The sequence below is a fragment of the Colobus angolensis genome, unplaced genomic scaffold, assembly GCF_000951035.1.
Source record: "Colobus angolensis palliatus isolate OR3802 unplaced genomic scaffold, Cang.pa_1.0 Scaffold178, whole genome shotgun sequence".
Taxonomy (NCBI): Eukaryota; Metazoa; Chordata; class Mammalia; order Primates; family Cercopithecidae; genus Colobus; species Colobus angolensis.
Window position 1 is genome coordinate 3,894,077 of NW_012114910.1, and position 19,180 is coordinate 3,913,256.

Below are 19,180 nucleotides of genomic sequence, written 5' to 3' on the forward strand. Positions count from 1 at the left end.
GCCATGGATAGGAGATGTTTGCAGGATGAACTGATTCCACGTGCTCCATTATGAATTCTGAAACACTGGCAGTTCCCAGGCACTATCTTCAGAGCTGTGCTGACACTTAATCATGTTGGTATAGAAAGCCATGCTTGTTTTAAACTCATTTAGACACAGAGAAAATTAGCTAGAGAGTGCCAGAGAGAAAGGGGGAGGAAATCAAGTTATTGCTATCAAAGAGAAAGAATGCTAAAAGTTCTAAGTAAAATCAGAGGCCTTTTTCTGTCAGTTGCAAGTACTAGACGAAAAGTAAAAATTTCAATGAAAGGCAAATATTCGACCGGGCACAGTGGCTCATGCCTGTAATCCCAGCATTTTGGGAGGCTGAGGCAGGTGGATCACCTGAGGCCAGGAGTTCAAGACCAGCCTGGCCAAGATGGCGAAACCCCATCTCTACTAAAAATGCTAAAATTAGCCAGGTGTGGTGGCAGGTGCCTGTAATCCCAGCTACTCAGGAGTCTGAGGCAGGCGAATCGCTTGAACCTGGGAGGCGGAGGTTGCAGTGAGCTGAGATTGTGCCATTGCAACTCCAGCCTGGGCAACAGAGAAAGACTCCATCTCAAAAAAATAAATAAAAATAAATTAAATTAAATTAAAAAGAAAGAAAAGCAAATATTCTCTCTCTTCTTGATGTGCTTACCGGTAGTTTAATCCTATGCAAGCTCCAACTGGCCCCAGTGCACCTGCCTCAATGCAGTGAAACCTTTCCAATAAGCTGAACTACTGAATTAATGTAGCAAAGAGTCTAATGCAGTTTTGCTTTGAAAAATGATTGCCCTCTAAGTGCATTGTGGGACTTTGGATTGGATTCTGAAACAGGAAAAGGACATTTATGGAAAATTTGGTGAAATCTGCTTAAAGCCCGTGGTTTAGTTAAAAGTGTAGCAGTGTTAACTTCTTAGTGTACCTAAGAAGTTAGGTACCAGGTACTTGGTACACTAGGTACCAAGTGTACCACGATTATGTAACACATTAGGGAAAGTTGGGTGAAGGATATATGGGAACTCTCTGTCTTACCTTTACAACTGCTCTATAAATCTAAAATTATTTTTAAAATAAAAAGGTTGACTGGGAGCAGTGGCTCATACCTGTAATTCTAGCACTTTGGGAGACTGAGGTGGATGGATCGCTTGAGCTCAGGAGTCTGGGACCAGCCTGGGCAACATAGCAAGACCCTGTCTCTACTAAAAAAAAAAAAAAAAATTAGCCGTTATGGTGGTGCATGCCTGTAATTCCAGCTACTCCAGAGGCCGAGGTGGGAGAATCGCTTGAGTCTGGGAGTTAGAGGTCAAAGTGAGCTGAGATCGCACCACTGCACTCCAGCCTGGGTGACAGAGTGAGACCCTGCCTTGAGAAAAAAAAAAAAAAAGTTGAATGAAATGATGCCTACTTTGTTGATTTGACTTGATCTTTAAAAAGCAGATACAGAAAGGAGATCTCCGCTTCTGTGTGTGTCCTCATTTGCAGCTTTTCCTAGACCATAAGGCTGGCAATGGGACAGCGTAGCCCGGGAGGAGAATGCTGCTATGCTTAAGTAAGGTTGCTTGGCAAGCGAGTTGTTTCTGGCTGCACTATGTCTCCTTTGATTAACTAGGCAGAAAAGCAGAAGCCTAAAAAAACAAAACGAGCTCAAACAAAAGCAGGCTGGGCCTGTCACCTATATTAGTCATTTGCTCTCAGGAAAAAAGTGACTCTACATTTTTCCAGACTTGTCCTTGATTCACTGTACATTTTATTTGTTACTATTAAGGACGAGAGATTTACTCCTGCTCATTCAAAAGGATAATATCAAGAGCTAGCAAAACACACACACACACACACACACACACACACACAGAATTAGCAACAGAATGCCAGCTTTCAGATAATTCAAAAGGATATCATTCAAAAGGATAATATCAAGAGTTAGCAAAACAGAAACACACACACACAGAAAGAGATATAGCAACGGAATTCCAGCTTTCAGATACCTTTCCTTAGGTTTAGAACATTTACTTAATTATCTTTTAAACAAATGTTTCTATGTGTATTCAATATTAGAAATTTATCGGCCTGGCACGGTGGCTCACGCCTGTAATCCAAGCATTCTGGGATGACAAGGCAGGTGGACTGATTTGATCTCAGGAGTTTGAGACCAGCCTGTACCACATACTGAGACCTCGTCTCTACAAAAAATACAAAAATTAGCCAGGCGTGGTGGTGTGTGCCTGTAATCTCAGCTACTTGGGGGGCTGAGGTGGGAGGGTTGTTTAAGCCTGGGAGGTCAAGGCTTAAATCATAGCTGCAGTGAGCTGTGATTGGGCCACTGCACTCCAGCTTGGCTAGCAAAGTGAGACCTTGTCTCAAAAATAAAATAAAATGACCTAAAAAGTTGCTTTCACTAGATAAGGAATGTTGAAATTATATTTCTTAGACTAGTTCTTATAGTTGGCCTGGTGCAGTGGCTCATGCCTGTAATCCCAGCACTTTGGGAGGCCAAGGTGGATGGATCACTAGGTCAGGAGATCGAGACCATCCTGGCTAAACCTCGTCTCTCCTAAAAATACAAAAATTAGCTGAGCGTGGTGGCACAGCTTTTCAGAAGGCTGAGGCAGGAGAACAGCTTGAACCCGGGAGGAAGAGGTTGCAGTGAGCTGAGATCGCGCCACTGCACTCCAGCCTTGGTGACAGAGCAAGACTCTGTCTCAAAAAAAAAAAAAAAATTCTTATAGTTAAGCATCTACCTTACATTTTATAGATTTTTCTCCTGAACACAAAAATATCTGCTTTGAGAAATATATATACAGCCTCTGCGGTCATTTTCTTTTGCCAAGGTCAGTTTAAAATATTACATTTTCACATAGACACAGTTGTTTCAAGCACAAAGATCAAAAGCTCCCTTGGGGTTTCTTGAAGGCTTGGAGGACAGAACAGACAGACGCAGCGTGGAACTGACTGCTGTTTGAACTTGAGTCACTCAGTGCTTCTGCATGCCAGTTTCACTAGTTCAGACACAGTATTCCAGAAACCTCGGATTCAGAGGTGCTGAGAGATTAGTGAGAAGCTCTGTAAGATGCTCAGAATTCTTAGCGAGAAAGTGGACTTTTTATTTAAAATAAGAAACAAATTATTTCTGCCATGCAAGCAATAAAGAAATTCAACATCAGATTAGCAGGGTAAAGATGACTTTTTTTTTTTTTTGAGATGGAGTCTTGCTCTGTCACCAAGGCTGGAGTGCAGTGGTATGATCTCAGCTCACTGCAACCTCTGCCCCCTGGGTTCAAGTAATTCTCCTGCCTCAGCCTCCCGAGTAGCTGGGGTTACAGGTGCCCACCACCATGCCTGGTTAATTTTCGTATTTTCAGTAGAGACAGGTTTCACTGTGTTGGCCAGGCTGGTCTCAAACTCCTGACCTCAAGTTATCCACCCGCCTCGGTCTCCCAAAGTGCTGGGATTACAGGTATGAGCCACCGCACCCGGCTCAAAGATGAGTTTTTAACGAAGTGTGCTGGGATAACAAGGTAGCCTTTATCTCTAAGATGGGAGGGTCTTGAGCAGAGAATCGACAAGACTGGATTTACTTTTTAACAAGAGCACTCTGACTGCTATGGTAAGAAGAGTCTGTAGGTAGAGTGGAGGGTGAATGCAGGGACGCAGTTAGGGGGTGACCCCAAAACTCCAGGAAAGAAATGGTAGGGGCCTGGCCCAAGTGACAGCACCGGAGGTGATGGGGAGGTGGCCGGATGCTCCAAATGATCTGATGGTAGACCCAAAAGATATGGAGAGTGAGAGAAGGAAGGTCAGGGAGGACATAGCGTTTTTGTTCTGAGCAATAGGGAAGGATGGAGTTGTAAAAGATGGAGATGGGAAAGATCAGAGGAGGAGCAGGCCGCGGGGAAGTAGAAACATCAAGCAGGGGGTTGGATCCAAGTCTGGAGCTGCAGGGAGTGATCTGAGCTGGAGATAGGAATTTGGGAGCCATCAGTGTGGAGATGGAGAGCCATGGACAGCCCAGAGCCACCCAAATCCAGAAGTCACTAACAGCAGGAGACAGAGCCTTGCCCCACTCCTCCTGGCAGCCCACATTGTCCCTGGGAAAAACCTGCATATACTGAGGTCTTCTATCTATAAGGCCACAGTTACGTGGGAACAGAGTGCTTCAGGGCAAAGGGCACACATTTACTCCCTGGAGTTTGAGAGCAATTTGGTATTTGAGTCCATTTGTTGTGTTTGTTTGTTTTTTTTTAAATTTACCTCTTGAAGAGAACAAATAAAAATCCAAACGACTGACTGGAGGGCTGCTGGGGAGAGGGGTAGTCCGACAGGCCTGAAGGCAGATCTGTAATTGAAAATGGGTTCAAAGCTACGTGTAACATAATCTGTTCGAAATGTAAAATAGGGGCTAAATTTTGGAAATGAATACCTACATATTCCTGACACATGGCCCCCGAGGAATTTTTTTTTTAGGAAGTAGGAAAAAACGGCAGCAGACTTAGGGTTGACTTTAAATATAAAGCTATGTGTGAAAAGAATGATGCCAAAAGTTAAATAATATGCTTTTCTCGCTCTATGAATGGTTTCTGGGGCCCTGGCTATATATAAATGCTGCGGTAGTAATGGAAATCTCATCTTCCTAGGACACAGCACCCTCCTACAGAGAATGTACCTCCTATTTTGTACCACACAAGCAAAAGAGCATCTGCTAAAACATGGATTTATTTGTGCATTACTGTCAGATATGATCAAAGACAAAATTCTGATAGCTTTGATGATTATCTGTAGTACTAGTGACAGAAAGAGTACTTGTACAGAACATATTCATGTACAAAGTCCATCATTTATTTAGCACTAAAATCAAATTATAAAAACATCAATTCCATCTTAAAATAGGCATTTTAAAAGCATTTCTGTGGTTCTAAGTTTGCATCAAGACAATCTAAGTTTGCATCTGCACAATCTGGATACCCAAATCCCTCTATAATCTCCAATGACAAAGACAATTTTTGCTAGTTGTGGAGTGTCAGAGGGGAAGCAGTGAAGCCCTGCGAACGGTCTAATGGGCCCAGGTAATGCTGTTTCTTTCTCAACCTGAGGTTGCATCCTTGATCTTCAGGAAAAGAGATCTGTGCTTGCTTAACCAGGTTCCAGTAAATGGTCAGGGATCTTCTATGCAATAAGGTTGCAAAATTTACTGAAGAGGAAAAAAAAGCACAATGGAGCCTTCTTGCTCTCTTACACTTGCAATGTTAGGTTTCGAAAACAGGGCCCTTCGCAGTCAGCAACCAAGTCCTGACTTCCGGATGTATGCGGGCTGGTTAACACCCCTTCATAACTACTTTGCAATTCCCAACGACTCCCTGACAGCTTTTCAAGACAGGGAGTGGAATCAGTGTGCAGGTGCTCTTAGGCTCTGAGGCAAAAATAAGCTCAGTTTAACCATTTCCCTTCCGGGCTGACTGCTGAGTTACGCAGATTCCAGTTCATTAAGCCCTGAGTATAGAATTCCAGTTCATTAAGCCCTGAGGCCAGTATCTTTTCTTTAGTAAAAGCCATGCCGTTCATCTGCCTTTCTCTTTTCCTCCTTTATCTGGGCGACTGTTTTTGGAAACTGGGGTAACTCCCTGCAGGCAGGCAGCAGGAGATACTTAGTCAGGCCAGCATGGTGGGGTGCTATCCTCTGTACAACCATGAGGAAGATGAGGCAAATAAGATCGAGAGAACATTTTGTGACCAGGCAATGACCCAGTTTGTACCTGTGCTTTGTGGCTAGTGAAACTGTACATCTGGAGCTGTCCAAACTCCCAGACACAAGGAATCCCAGTCTCAACTCTAACTCTACTGTGATATATTATGTGGCAGTGATTCTTATTTAGGAAGGACTTTGATTTCTCCTTGGCCGTGGGTTTTCGGGTTAAAGGGCCTGGGCTGGGTGTCAGCAGGGTGGGACGGTCCTGGAAGACTCACAGAGCCAGGGATACCCACAACCTCCAGCGTGTCCAGCTCCCTATAATTCCCTATGGCCACAGGAAATAAGCCACGAAATGGGACAAGATTCTGGTTCTGTACAAGGTCAGCCAGCTCCTATCAAGGACACACAGAGGGATATGTCTACAAGGAGCCATTCTGTGTTCCTCTGGCCTTCAGTCTTCCATATCAGTGAATTTTCTCTTCTTGTAATTCTGAACAAGGTTGGAAGCTGTGATCTGAGAAGCCTGCCCCTTCTCCCAACACTGAAAGTCATTCAGTCCTTTCTGCCCTGTTTGAAATAAGCCCCTCTCCATCTCGTCTAGCCTGCCTACCAGGGCTGAAGTGTCTTCGTTGTAAGCATTCTGTGAGGAGTCCATGATGCGGCGAAAACGTCCAATAAAAGTCTGGAAAACAAGGGAGTAAGAGAAGTCAAGGTTGACCTCACACCCCACAAAGTCATATCCATTTTATCTCAGAACATTTAAATGGCATGAAAAGAAAGAATGATGTCTGAATTCCCTCTAGCACCCAAGTAAGTTATTGCACATTGCCAAGCCTCGATTTCCTCATCTGTGAAGTGGATTGTTATGAAAATCCAGTAAGTTGTTAAGAAAACCAATGAATACATGTAATGCACCTAGCAAATGGCTAGCACACAGCAAGCTCCCTGAGAAACTTTTGTCATTATTAGCATTGTCTTATTAGCACTATCATTAGTCATTAGTAGCAAATGCTTCTGTCCCAAGAGACAGAAATGATGGTTTCTTCTAACAGTAACAGAATAAAAAATAATTATGAAAAATTAAAATAAGGTTATACCATAAAGGATGGGAACAGATGTATAACATTGTTTTGTCCTGGAAAAGTAATAACAATATGAGTTATTGTTTATTACACGGTGTTACATAGTTTTACCACAACTCTAAAATTTTGGCACTATTATCATCTCCATCAATTCTTACAGGTGAATTGATGTCTAGAGAGGTCAAGTAGCTTGACCAAGTCATATTGCTAGTTCATGGCAGGGCCAAGCCCTAACCCCAGAACAAAGGAAGGAAACAAATAACCCAATAACTCTTGTATTTCCAACAGGAACCCTCAGGCCAGGACTGGAACTGTGTATCTAAGTGTCTGTCATCTGTAATGTACCATCACCCTTTCTTTGTCTTTTTTCTTTTTAATAGAGATGGGATCTCACTATATTGCCCAGGTTGGTCTTGAACTCCTGGGCTCAGTGATCCTCCCGCCTTGGCCTCCCAAAGTGCTGGGATTACAGGTGTGAGCCACCGCACCTGGCCATCATCACCCTGTTCTCATTTCCTAGAGTTCCTGCGGGCCTCAACTTGTAGCAAGCAAATATGAGTAGTAGCAGACAAGTCATATTAAAAAAAAGTGTGTGTGTATGTGTATATATAATATATAATGGGAAGACAGTGTAACTGTAGGCTGACCTGGAATAATAACAAACTAAATTTACAAGTCATACACTGTCCTGGGTAAAAGTAGTATCTGGGCTGGCTCCTGAGATAGGTGCAGCACCACAGGTTTTCATACCCATTACTTGCCTGCAGCAGAGACTGGGAAATGTCTGCATTCTCGGGACTGTCAAAATGCAGGAGTTGGGAGCCAAACCCGTAGAAATGGGGCCCCATTTTGTGGAGGTCCACCACATTGGCATCCGCACTGAACACGGTCCTCCAGCCCTCCTGGTAGATCTTGGGGAGTTCCACAGAAAGGATCCGTCGCTTGTTGTCAAAAAGTCCTTTTGCCAGCCACAAGGGGAGTTCAAGCTTGGAACCCTGCAGCATGCATGAATGTAGATTTTAAGAACAGACAAATAACATAGGAAATGTGTGTGACGAAAAGGAAATACACATCGCCTGAGCAATACTATCTTTTCTCTCTGGGGGAGTGGCCGTCAAGCACAGAAGACCTGGTCGTGACTTGAAGCAATTAAGTGCGTGGGCTGAAGTTTTATGTGATGATGGAATGGAGAGAGAAAATGGACTTATACAACAAAAACATGGTGGAGAACAAAAATGTAGGATAAGAGAGAGTCTTCTAACTAACACAAATAAGAACTGTCCAATTGTAGACACTTCAGAACTATAGTAAACATTTCCTTTTTCTTTGAATATTCAATATTTATTCTAAATATCCAATTGCCGAGTGCCTGCTATGTGCTAAGCACCCTATTGGGTGCTAGGGGTCAGAAAGAAAAACAGGATCAACCTGAGCTGGGGTGGCAGCCCCTTCCCATCCCACTTCACAGCTTCAGAGATGACAGAACACATGTCTCTAGTTTTTAAAGCCTCAACAGAATTAGTAAACAAGATAAGGTGGTCATGACAGACCAGAAATTAAGAGTCATAAATCTCCAAAAAATCAAAGGCAAACAACTGGATTGAGTGAAGCAATAAAAGCCAAAAACTCTCACAAGGGAGAACTGTTGCAAAAAGATGGGAACAGCTTTGTGGATGTGGAAGCAGAGCTTTTGGCAAACTGCACAGGACTAGACAGACCAACATTGAGTTCAAGGCTGCCAACACCACCAGGACATGAGGGCCTAAGATCTGAGACAGAAGGGACGGATGTAAGCCCTCTATTTGACATCAAATAGCAGAGAAATTAGGCGCCAACTTTAAGATAAATTTAAAAATCAAATGGAAATTCCAGGACTGAAAAATATAATAATTGAACCTAACAAGTCAATAGATTAAATCAAATTTAACATGTTTATTGGACTGGATATGGATGAAGAGAGGGCTGTGAATGGGAGAAAAGGTCAATAGAAAATATTCAGACTAAAGCATCTAGAGAAAAAACAGAGAAGAGCCTAAGAGATGTATGAAATAAGGTGTAAAAGAAAGAAAAACTTCAACATGCATGTATTTTAATGGGGAGGAGGGACAGACTGAGGCAAAATAAATGTCTGAAGAGATAATAGCTATACATTATTCAAAATTAAAAAAAGATATCAAACCACAGATTCAAGGAACATTATGAATAACAAGTATTAATAGAATACATACTAATAAAATCACAACTAGGCATATATTACCTGAATTGTGAGACCAAAGACAGAGAAAATCTTAAAAACAGCTGTAGATGGGAGTGAGGAACACACTGCCTTTAAAGAAGGAACATTAAGAGTTAAAGCCAACTTCTTAGCTGGGCGCAGTGGCTCATGCCTGTAATCCCAACACTTTGGGAGGCCGAGGCAGGCAAATCACCTGAGCTCAGGAGTTAGAGACGGGCCTGACCAACATGGTGAAACCCTGTTTCTACTAAAAATATAAAAATTAGCCAGGCATAGTGGTGGGCGCCTATAATCCTAGCTACTTGGGAGGCTGAGGCAGGAGGCTCACTTGAACCCGGGAGGTGGAGTTTGCAGTGAGCCAAGATCACACCATTGCACTCCAGCCTGGGCGACAGAGTGAGACTCCATCTCAAAAAAAAAAAAGCCAACTTCTTAACAGAAACTATGGAAGACACAAAACAATGGAAATGGATTTTTTTAACGTGCTAAAAGAAAATAACTGCGAGTGTAAAACCTTATACCCAGTGAAAATATTCTTTAAAAGTAAAGGTGAAATAAAGGCATTTCCATAGAGAAAGTATGCAGAAAAGAGTTAACACAGTAGGCCTGAGACTGCTATCTTAGCAAGGCCTGCTTGTAAGGTTGGCGCTTGGTTGGCATCTGGGAACTTGGATTTCAGAAAAGGGATTCTCACCCGTCCCAGAACCAATGAGAGTGTGCCTGAACTGTTTGTGCAAACAATGCGATTCATGTTGAACAACTGCTTTGCCTCTGGAAGTCTGAATTTTGGTCTGTGCTGGACAGAAAGTGCCACATGAACAGCCTCCAATAAAACCCTGGGGACTGAGTCTGTAACAAGCTTCCCTGGTAAACAGTATTTCACACATTTTATCAGAATTCAAATTACTGGAGAATTTAAGTGTGTCCTGTGTGACTCCACTAGGAGAGGACTCTTGGAAGCTTGTGCCTGGTCTCCTCCAGACTTTACTCCATGCAACCTTTCCCTCTGTTGATTCTGCTTTATATCCTTTTGATGTAATAAATCTTAACCATGAGCTGAGTCCTTTGAGTCTTCTTAGTGAACCATGAAATCTGGGTTGGTTCTGGGGATCTGTGACACAGACAGAAACTGAGAATTATCACCAGAAGATCCAGAGTAAGGGAATTCTGAAGAGAGAATGAAAATGCTTCCAGAAAGAACTATGGAAATGCAAAAAGCAAAAAAGAGTAATGAAAAGAATATGTAAGTGGATATATAATAATACTGTTTTATAGGGTTTTCAATGAGTCAAATTAGAATACATCATGATTAACACAAGTGACAAAATGGGTTTAAGTGTTCTAAGATTCTAGTCATTTCTGTGAAGTGGTGAAAGTAGTAACTTATATAACATTCTTTTTAGTCAAAAATGATTGTGTAATATATTTAAGGTAGCCACTAAAGTAAAAGAAGAGTATATAACTAAATAAACTAATAAAAAGGTAAATGAATAGCAAAATAAATTTGATTAATGCAAAAGAAGTCAAGAAAGGATAGAAAAAGAAAGCTAAAACAGATGGGACATAAGAAAAAAGTAGGAAGGTAAAAATGAACACAAATGTGTCAATATTAAATTAAATGTAAATGGATTAAATATACCAATTAAAAATCAGCACACTGAATAAAAAACAAAACCCAACTACATGCTGCTTAAAAAGAGACATACCTTAAATATGAAGACACAGAAAAATTAAAAATAGGATGAAAAAATGTCATGTAAACACTAATCAAAAGACAGGAACATTACTAGAGATAAAGAGGGACATGTGACAACAATAAAAGGTCATTATATCTACCAGAAAATTAATATTTATCTAAATTAACAGAAGGATAAACAGACAAATCCATAATCATAGTGAGAGACTTTAACATTTTTTTTTTTTTTTTTTTTTTTTTTTTTTTTTAGAGATGGGGTCTTGTTCTGTCACCCAGGCTGGAGTGCAATGGTCTTCTAGGCTCAAGTAATCCTCCTGACTCAGTCTCCTGAGTAGGTGGGACTATAGGCATGTGCCACACTCAGCTAATTATTCCATTTTTCCTAGAGAGAGGGTCCTGCTATGTTGCCCAGGCTGATCTCAAACTCCTGGCCTCAAGTGATCCTCCCACCTCCACCTCCCAAAGTGCTAGGGTTACAGGCAGGAGCCACTATGCCTGGTCCACATGTTTTTCAGGATTAAAAAAAAAAATAGAAAAGAAAAATCGCAAGGATAGAGAATATCTCAACAAAACAATTAAGAAATGAGCTAATTCACACATACAGATTATTTACTGGACACCATGACTTCACATAGACATCTTTTCAAGTCCACACAGAATGGTTAAATTAGTCTTATGCTTTGCCATAGATCAAGTCTCAGCAACTTTCAAAAGACTGAAATCATGCAGACTATGTTTTCTGGCCACAGTGGAATCAAGCTAGAAATAAAAAACAAAAATGGTAAATGACCAAATCTCAAAATGTTTGAAATTAAGCGCTAGTCTTGTAAATACCTATGGGTCAAAAAAGAAATCACAATAGAAATTAAACAGTTTTTTAAAATTTTTATTTATTTTTTTGAGACATTATCTTGCTCTGTCACCTAGGCTGGAGTGCAGTGGTGTGATCCTGGCTCACTGCAGTACTGACCCTCCAAGGCTTAAATGGTCCTCTTGCCTCAGCCTCCTGAGTAGCTGGGACCACAGGAGTGTGCTACCGTGCCTGGCTTTTTTTATTTTTATTTTTTGTAGAGATGGGGACTCACTATGTTGCCCAGACTGGTCTCGAACTCCTGGGCTCAAGTGATCCTCCTGCCTCCACCTCCCAGTGTTGGGTTTATAGGTGTGAGCCACCGTGCCTGGCCTAAAAAGTATTTTAGTTCATTGACAATGAAAATATAACACATCAAAACTTATGAAATGCAATTAAAGTTGTACTTAAAAGAAATGTATCGCTATGAATGTATAAAAGAAGACTGAAAAATTAATGATCTAAGTTTCCATCTGAAAATGTGGGTGTGTTTGTGGTGGGGAATAATAGAAAATTAAACCCAAATAAAGTAGAAGAATTAAGAACTTAATGACCTAAAATAAGGTACAAAAGAGAAAACTAACAGAGTCCTAAGTTAGTTCTTTTAAAAGAATAAAAAAATTGATAGACTCCTGGCAAGGGTAATCAAGAAAGGGAGAACACAACTTATTAATATTAAAAATAAAATAAGGGCACCACTGTAATCCTACTGACATTAAAAAGATAGTAAAGGAAATTCTGAGCATTGTACTGATACCATTGAAAATTTAGACCAAAAAAAAAAAAAAGATACAAAAATTAGCTGGGCGGCCGGGTGCGGTGGCTCAAGCCTGTAATCCCAGCACTTTGGGAGGCCGAGATGGGCGGATCACGAGGTCAGGAGATCGAGACCATCCTGGCTAACACAGTGAAATCCCGTCTCTACTAAAAAACACAAAAAACTACCCAGCTACTCAGGAGGCTGAGGCAGGAGAATGGCATAAACCCGGGAGGCAGAGCTTGCAATGAGCTGAGATCCGGTCACTGCACTCCAGCCCGGGCGACACAGTGAAGACTCCGTCTCAAAAAAAGAAAAAAAATTAGCTGGGCATGGTGGCATGCGCCTGCAATCCCAGCCACATAGGTGGCTGAGGTGTGACGATCACTTGAGCCTGGGAGGTCAAGGCTGCAGTGAGCCATATCACACCACTGCACTCCAGCCTGGGCAACAGAGCAAGACCCTGTCTCAAAAAAAAAAAAAAAAAAAGATAAAATGGTCAAATTTTTAGTTAAAAACCAATATACCAAAATGAACACAAGAAGAAATAAAGTCTGAATAATTCTATAAATGAAATTAAATGTCATACAAACCTTCCTACACAAATCTCCCATGCAGAAGGATTCTAAAGTATTAATGGAGACACTGCACTCAAAAGAAGTGGAACATGACTCCCTCCTCCTTCAGTGAGTGATAATGACTTCCGTCCAGAGTACAGTATGAAAACGTGGAGCAACCTCATGGACATTACCTCTGCCAAGGTTCAAATGAACAGTAAAAAGTCCTGTTAATAGTAGGTACCCTTAATATGTGATGAAAATGGCACTTTGCCTCTGTGGTCTTCCTCCCTAAAGCTGATAACCAAGCCTAATCCTGAGAAAAAAGAATAAAAACAAAAACAAAGGTGGCTGCACGAGGTGGCTCACAGCTGTAATCCCAGCACTTTGGGAGGCTGAGGTGGGTGGATCACTTGAAGTCAGGAGTTCCAGCCCAGCCTGGGCAACCTGGTGAAACCCTGGCTCTACTAAAAATACAAAAATTAGCTGGGTGTGATGGTGGGCACCTGTAATCCCAGCTACTTGGGAGGCTGAGGCAGGAGAATCGCTTGAACCCAGGAGGTGGAAGAGGCTGTAGTGAGCTGAGATTATGCCACTGCACTCCAGCCTGGATGACAGGGCAACTCTGTCAAAAAACCAAAAAACCAAAACCAAAAACAAAACTACCCCAAAACCAAAGATTTCCAATTGAGGAACATTTTACAAAATACCTGACCACCACTCCACAAAACCGTCAACGTCATTAGAACAAGGAGGTCTGATTAACTGTCAGGAGGCTAAGGAAACATGTCTACTAAATGCAATGTGGTATCCTAGGTGGAATCCTGAAACAGAAAAAGGACATTAACTAAAAACTAAGGAAATATGAATAAAGTATGGGCAGCATAGCGCCATGTTTACCTGTGTTTATGGGAACGAAATCCTCATTTGCTAGGATACAAAGTCAACAGATAATGTCTACATCCAAACAACAACAACAACAACAACAAAAAACAACCCAACAAGGTAAGTTTAAGAAAATTATTTAGAAATACAGAGATGAATCTTAAGACACCACTAAAAAAGGTACCTGAGCCCTGTGGACTTGGAGGGGGAAGTGGGAAAAGCAAGGCAGGGCCTGTTATTTTTTCTTATAAATCTTTTGGTACTATTTGACTCGAGATGGAGTCTTGCTCTGTAGCCAGGCTGGAGTGCAGTGGCACAATTTCAGCTCACTGCAAACTCTGCCTCCTGGGTTCAAGCAATTCTCCTGCCTCAGCCTCCGAGTAGCTGGAACTACAGGCGCCCGCCACCACAGTCAGCTAATTTTTGTATTTTTAGTAGAGATGGGGTTTCACCATGTTGGCCAGGATGGTCTTGATCTCTTGACCTCGTGATCCGCCAGCCTCGGCCTCCCAAAGTGCTGGAATTACAGGAGTGAGCCACCGCGCCCGGCCTATTTGACTTTTAAAACGTTGGTTATGTATTACTTTGATAAAAGTTAACTTGAAACAAACAGACCAAACAAAAAAACATCGTTCTAAACAAAACAGGTGAAACAGGAAATCCAAGATAACCATTACAAGCCCTGTTCCTGGGACAGTTTTATATTTGAAGCTATACGACCTTTGGTTCCGAATCCCAGCTCACCACTAACTGAAGCTCCTGGCCAAGTAACCCAACGTTTCTGGCTGTTGAAGGATTAAAGGGAAAAGCTTACTCCCCACACCCATCCATGCTGGCACTAAGTAAGCCCTCGGTAAGTGGGTGCTGATCCTGTCATCATTATGCAGGCATGAATCTAGCAACTTGGGGTTCCCGCTTATCACATGCTCTTACAGAGCCCAAAGCTGTTTTAAGGCAAACATAATCAGAACTCTAATTCTGAAGTATTCAGCTGGAGCCAATCTTCAAGCATTCAACACACGTTGCAGGGGGTGGTAGGGGGAAGACACTAACGAATTTGGACAGTTTCAAAAATGAAATCAATGTTGGAGGCTGCTTGGCGACCTAGGATAAATGTAGTTTCACCACAGATGGCGAACAACAAGTCTGGAGACCACCCTGAGCGCGACGGGACCCCTGCAGAGTTTCCAGGAAGAAGTCGTTAGCGCCTTCGGCCCTGCCTCCACGAAAACTACAAATCCCAGGGGGCAGCGCGCCCCGACGCGACGTCCCAGGGCCGCGAGGCCCGCCGGGAGCTGAAGTCTTTCCGGGCGGGACCCCGCACCCAAAGGCTCACCTGTGGGACGGCGTTGTCAGTCTCGGCGCCTGCGCTCCGCTCCAGGAAGAAAGCGCCAAGGCGAGGCAGGGCGGTCTCCGTGCGTACCGGCAGCTTCTCGTGGGACATCAGGATGTCGTCCAAAGAAAGAAAGTTCTCCTCGGGCCCCAGCGCACCCGACTCCACTCGGAAATAAGCCTCCGACATGGCGGCCACTTGAGCTTCTCCGCTTCCACTCGCGTGATTCGGAGGAGCCTCAGGGAGTTAGGGGTGTACAAGACGGGGAGGCGGACACTGGGCAGTATGGTTGGGGTCAGGAAAGTGGATTGAAACTCGTTTCCCGCGCCCAGGGACGCGTCAGACAGGAGCAGTCGATTCGGACGGTACCGCCCAGGCAGAAGCAATCGACCAAGTCTGCAGATTTAGAGCAGCTGGACAGGGCAGGGGAGCGGTAGGTGGGGGCGCCGGAAGTTCTCTTCCCTCCGCTTGTTGCCCAGTAGGGGAACGTTATGAAGAAGCTGGAACGCTCGCTGAAGCTCCTGGACCCATTTGTACTGGATTGTGTTCATGTGATCCTTAAATATTTATATGAAACTAAAAACACTTTGCAACACTTTTAGGGGTTTAAAATAAAGGCATCTTGTGCCCTTCACTCCAGGCCTAAGTCCAACTCTTTCCTACAGTTTTTTTCACTGTGCAACTCCGTTAATCTTGGTATTTGAAAGAAATGTTAAACAAAAACTTCCAGCACTATCCCCAGCGAGTTATTATAGTCTAGATGATGAACCAGTGTGTTGTATTTGGTGAGTATGTTGGTGGGAGTTGGATGGGGTGGGTAGAGGGGTGGAGCACTAGACTGCACATGGCTTGCAAAGGTTGTGAGTGTACTTCAGGGTGTCCTAGCTCATCATCAACTGACAATCTCCTTTTGTGGCTCTGAATTTAAATCCCTAAAAATGGAAATCCAATTGGTCCAGTTTATCGATTGGTCCAGGCAGGCCACAATGGTCACAGATTGCCAGCCACCCTATAGATGGGGGTGCCTATGTTGGGTGCGATCACTATCCAGTGATCACTATCCACTATCCAGTGACCAGGGGAAGGACCATGGTCGCATAGTATCAGGTTTGATGACTGTCCTCAGCCAGGGCTATGGGTGGTAGCAGATTGTTGAGAGATGCACTACAGAACTTACTTCATCTAGAAGAGCATTTCTGTGGCTACTGGAGTTGGGAGTAAAGGGTGTGTGGGAAGTGAGGTGTGTATTAATCGTGGATTTTAGTTTCTGTTTTCTGTATTTTATGATGCGTTAACATCTTGGGGTCTTGGGGACCTGGGGAAGAATTGCCCCTCCAGAGTTAGCTAATTCCTAGAGATAGCAAACAACTTGCTTGTGAACACCCCTTTCATATACAAACCAACCAACCCAAGCCTATATCCCCACACCACCTTTATCCATCTCACACACCAATATTTTCCCTGCCCCAAGTCACTGTAATAAATCACCCCATGGCCAAGTACCAGACAACTAAAATTCACCCCTATATCCCAGAGCTCGCCAACATTATTCAAACTATTCAATCCTAAGCTTGCTCAGACTTCCCTTCCCTGCCTCGCCCATTGCTTCCCACGGCAATAAAGGCTCTGGGCTTTCTCCTTGCTCCCTCTACTTCCTCATTGACCCTAATACTTTTTCGTGTGGTCATAGGCACAGTCCCTTCTCTTAAGAACCATAAAACTTTCAAAGGCATTGGCCACTAATTCATTGATTGTCATCACCCAGTCACCTTTATAAATGAAATTCAGAGGACAACGAAAACAAGGTACAGTGGGGTGGAAAGGCATGGTCAAACTCTGGAAAGTCTTGGTACCTTTCTAAGGAGTTAGGCCATTCCATAGAAAATGGGGGGAAAATGCAAGGTTTGGGGGCAAATAATAACATAAATCCGAGCTTCAGGAAGAGAATTCCAGCAGTAGATAAAGAAGAGAGAGAGATTAGATACTTGGAAGCTGTTCAATGGGCAGTATTTGGCAACCAATTGGATATAGGAAGTGAAGTATAGAGAGTAGTCAGAGATTCAAGTTTTGAACCTGATTGACCAGGTGGATGGACATGTCATGGATAGATACACAGAACACAGGAATAGGGGCAGTTGGAGGGAAAGGATGAATTCAGTTTGGGACACATGGTGTCCAGGAGCTACTAGACAGGAAGGTCTGCAGCCCAATGGAGAAAGCAGCCTAGAAGCTTTAGAGAGGAGGCACGTTGAGAGGCAGTTATATGAAGGTTTTTTCCTTTTTCATATTTTAAATGTTCGGTTTGTGATACAGTCCAATGTAAAAATAAACACAATCTGCAGTGATAATTAAAATTTCTCTGATGACATGGATATATGGTACTGGATGTAGTTTGAGATAGAAATATAATTTGGCTAATTGAAGGCAATGTTATTTACTGCCAAGGACAGTAAGCTATTTTTTATGCTGATATAATTAAGATAGATGCATACTGATTTATTGATGCCAAAGAAAGGCATTATCTTCGTACAAAGACTAGAATACTGGCTCCAAACTCAAATACCACTATTATTTTAATAATAAAGTAACAGGCCAATGTTTAACATAAAATCAGATTGCCTTATTTGTCTTATTTAATGTCTTGGCTCATCATGAAACTATCATTGTGTATATATTGTTACTCTATTTAAACTATCCTTTTGTTGAACTAATGAACAAGTGAATAAATCAGAAAAAGGTGAAATTAACGAATATTTCAGCTTATGATGCTGAACTGCATCAATTCGTTTGACAAAAGTGGCATGTGGTTTTCAAGCACAGATATGTGTTAATAGCTTAAATCCTAAGAGCCAGTAGTATTTCTGTTCTCTGAGAAAGCTGATACTGATAATATTCAGAGTATATTTGGTATATTTACAATATACAAAATTTCCGTATTCTGAAAAATGTCTGCTGGATCCTTGAAAATAGAGTATTTTTTTCATTATAATCCTTTCAAGATTTCAGAATCATAGAACTGCAGTGTTTTATAACTTAGAACAAGTGTTTTGGTGAACAGGGCAGGGGCTGCTTTAGCTTTTATGACTTGCCCTCAAAAGTCACAGCCTCCAAAGAACACACAGGCTTTAGATGAGCAAAACCTCAAGCAACCTTTACATCTGTTCTTTTGAATCCCAGTGCTTTCTAAATTTCTTTCATTGAGTGAGGAGGTTGTGGTGCAAGTAACAGAAATGCAAATCTGGGGGTGGGGAGAAAAAGGAGAAATATGAAAAACTGTACACATGGTTCATTGAAAGAAAAAGAAAGAAAAAAGAAATGTATTGGGCACCATCTTTCCAGTTGTCTGCTCAGGCCAAAATTTTGGGGTTTTGCTTGATCTGCTCTCCTAACCCTTACACTTTGTAGTGGCCCATCAGCTAACTGGCCCATCAGCAAATGTTGACTTAACATTCATATTTCTAGAATCTGACCATTTCTCATTATTCTGGTTTAAGTCACCATCACCTCTTTCTTGAATTTTTGCATTAGCTCTCTAGTCTCCTTGCTTCTGCCCATGACCTCCCTGTTGTTCCTTAAGCATCCCAGACACACTTGATCCTCAGTGCTTTGCATTGTCTGTTCTGCTACCTGAATTGTGTTTCTCTTGGGTTTTCACATGGCTTGTCCCTTTCAGGTCTTTACTCAAAAGTCACTGTCGCAATGAGGTCTTCCCTGGCCACCCTATCTAAAATTTTAACTATTTAACAACAGTTTTAACTTACACACTTGATATCCCTTGCTGTGGTTTGACAATACCTGCAAAATTCGTGTGTTGGAAACATAATCCCCAATACAACGATGTTGGGATGTGAGGTCTAATGGGAAGTGTTTAGATCATGAGGGTTCTACCCTCAAGAATGGATTAATGCCATTATAAAAAGGGGTTGGGGGAGTGGGTTCTCTCTCTACACATGCCATGTGAGAACACAGAATTTGTCCCCGTTGGCCCTTCTGACTTCCACCACGTGAGGACAGCAAGAAGGCCCTCATCAGATGCTGGTGCCTTGATCTTGGACTTCCCAGCCTCCAGAATTA

General features: G+C 42.4%; 1 protein-coding gene across 3 annotated transcripts; it reads right to left on the reverse strand.

Annotated features, from left to right (window-relative positions):
• Nucleotides 1-4,721: 4,721 nt before the first annotated feature.
• Nucleotides 4,722-15,750, reverse strand: GINS3 (GINS complex subunit 3 (Psf3 homolog)). Of its 3 annotated transcripts, XM_011938797.1 has the most exons (4): nt 15,110-15,750; nt 12,678-12,794; nt 7,554-7,787; nt 4,722-6,392 (listed from the first exon to the last, which is right to left on the reverse strand). In XM_011938797.1, the coding sequence occupies exons 1-4, from the start codon at nt 15,293-15,295 to the stop codon at nt 6,162-6,164; spliced, it is 768 nt and encodes a 255-aa protein (XP_011794187.1). In that variant the 5' UTR covers nt 15,296-15,750; the 3' UTR covers nt 4,722-6,161. The 3 variants fall into 3 exon arrangements, with proteins under 3 accessions (XP_011794187.1, XP_011794188.1, XP_011794189.1); XM_011938798.1 differs by lacking the exon at nt 12,678-12,794; XM_011938799.1 differs by lacking the exons at nt 7,554-7,787; nt 12,678-12,794.
• Between the last annotated feature and the right edge of the window lie 3,430 nt (nt 15,751-19,180).

What these genes read in the sequence shown, in the direction of transcription:
- GINS3 (XM_011938797.1), bottom strand. Translation starts at nt 15,295, where the DNA reads ATGTCGGAGGCTTATTTCCGAGTGGAGTCGGGTGCGCTGGGGCCCGAG. An exon ending in CTGACAACGCCGTCCCACAG is followed by an intron (nt 12,795 to 15,109) that starts GTGAGCCTTTGG and finishes TTTTTGAGACAG; the next exon opens with GGTCTTGCTCTGTTGCCCAG. An exon ending in CTATGTGGCTGGGATTGCAG is followed by an intron (nt 7,788 to 12,677) that starts GCGCATGCCACC and finishes TGCATGCTGCAG; the next exon opens with GGTTCCAAGCTTGAACTCCC.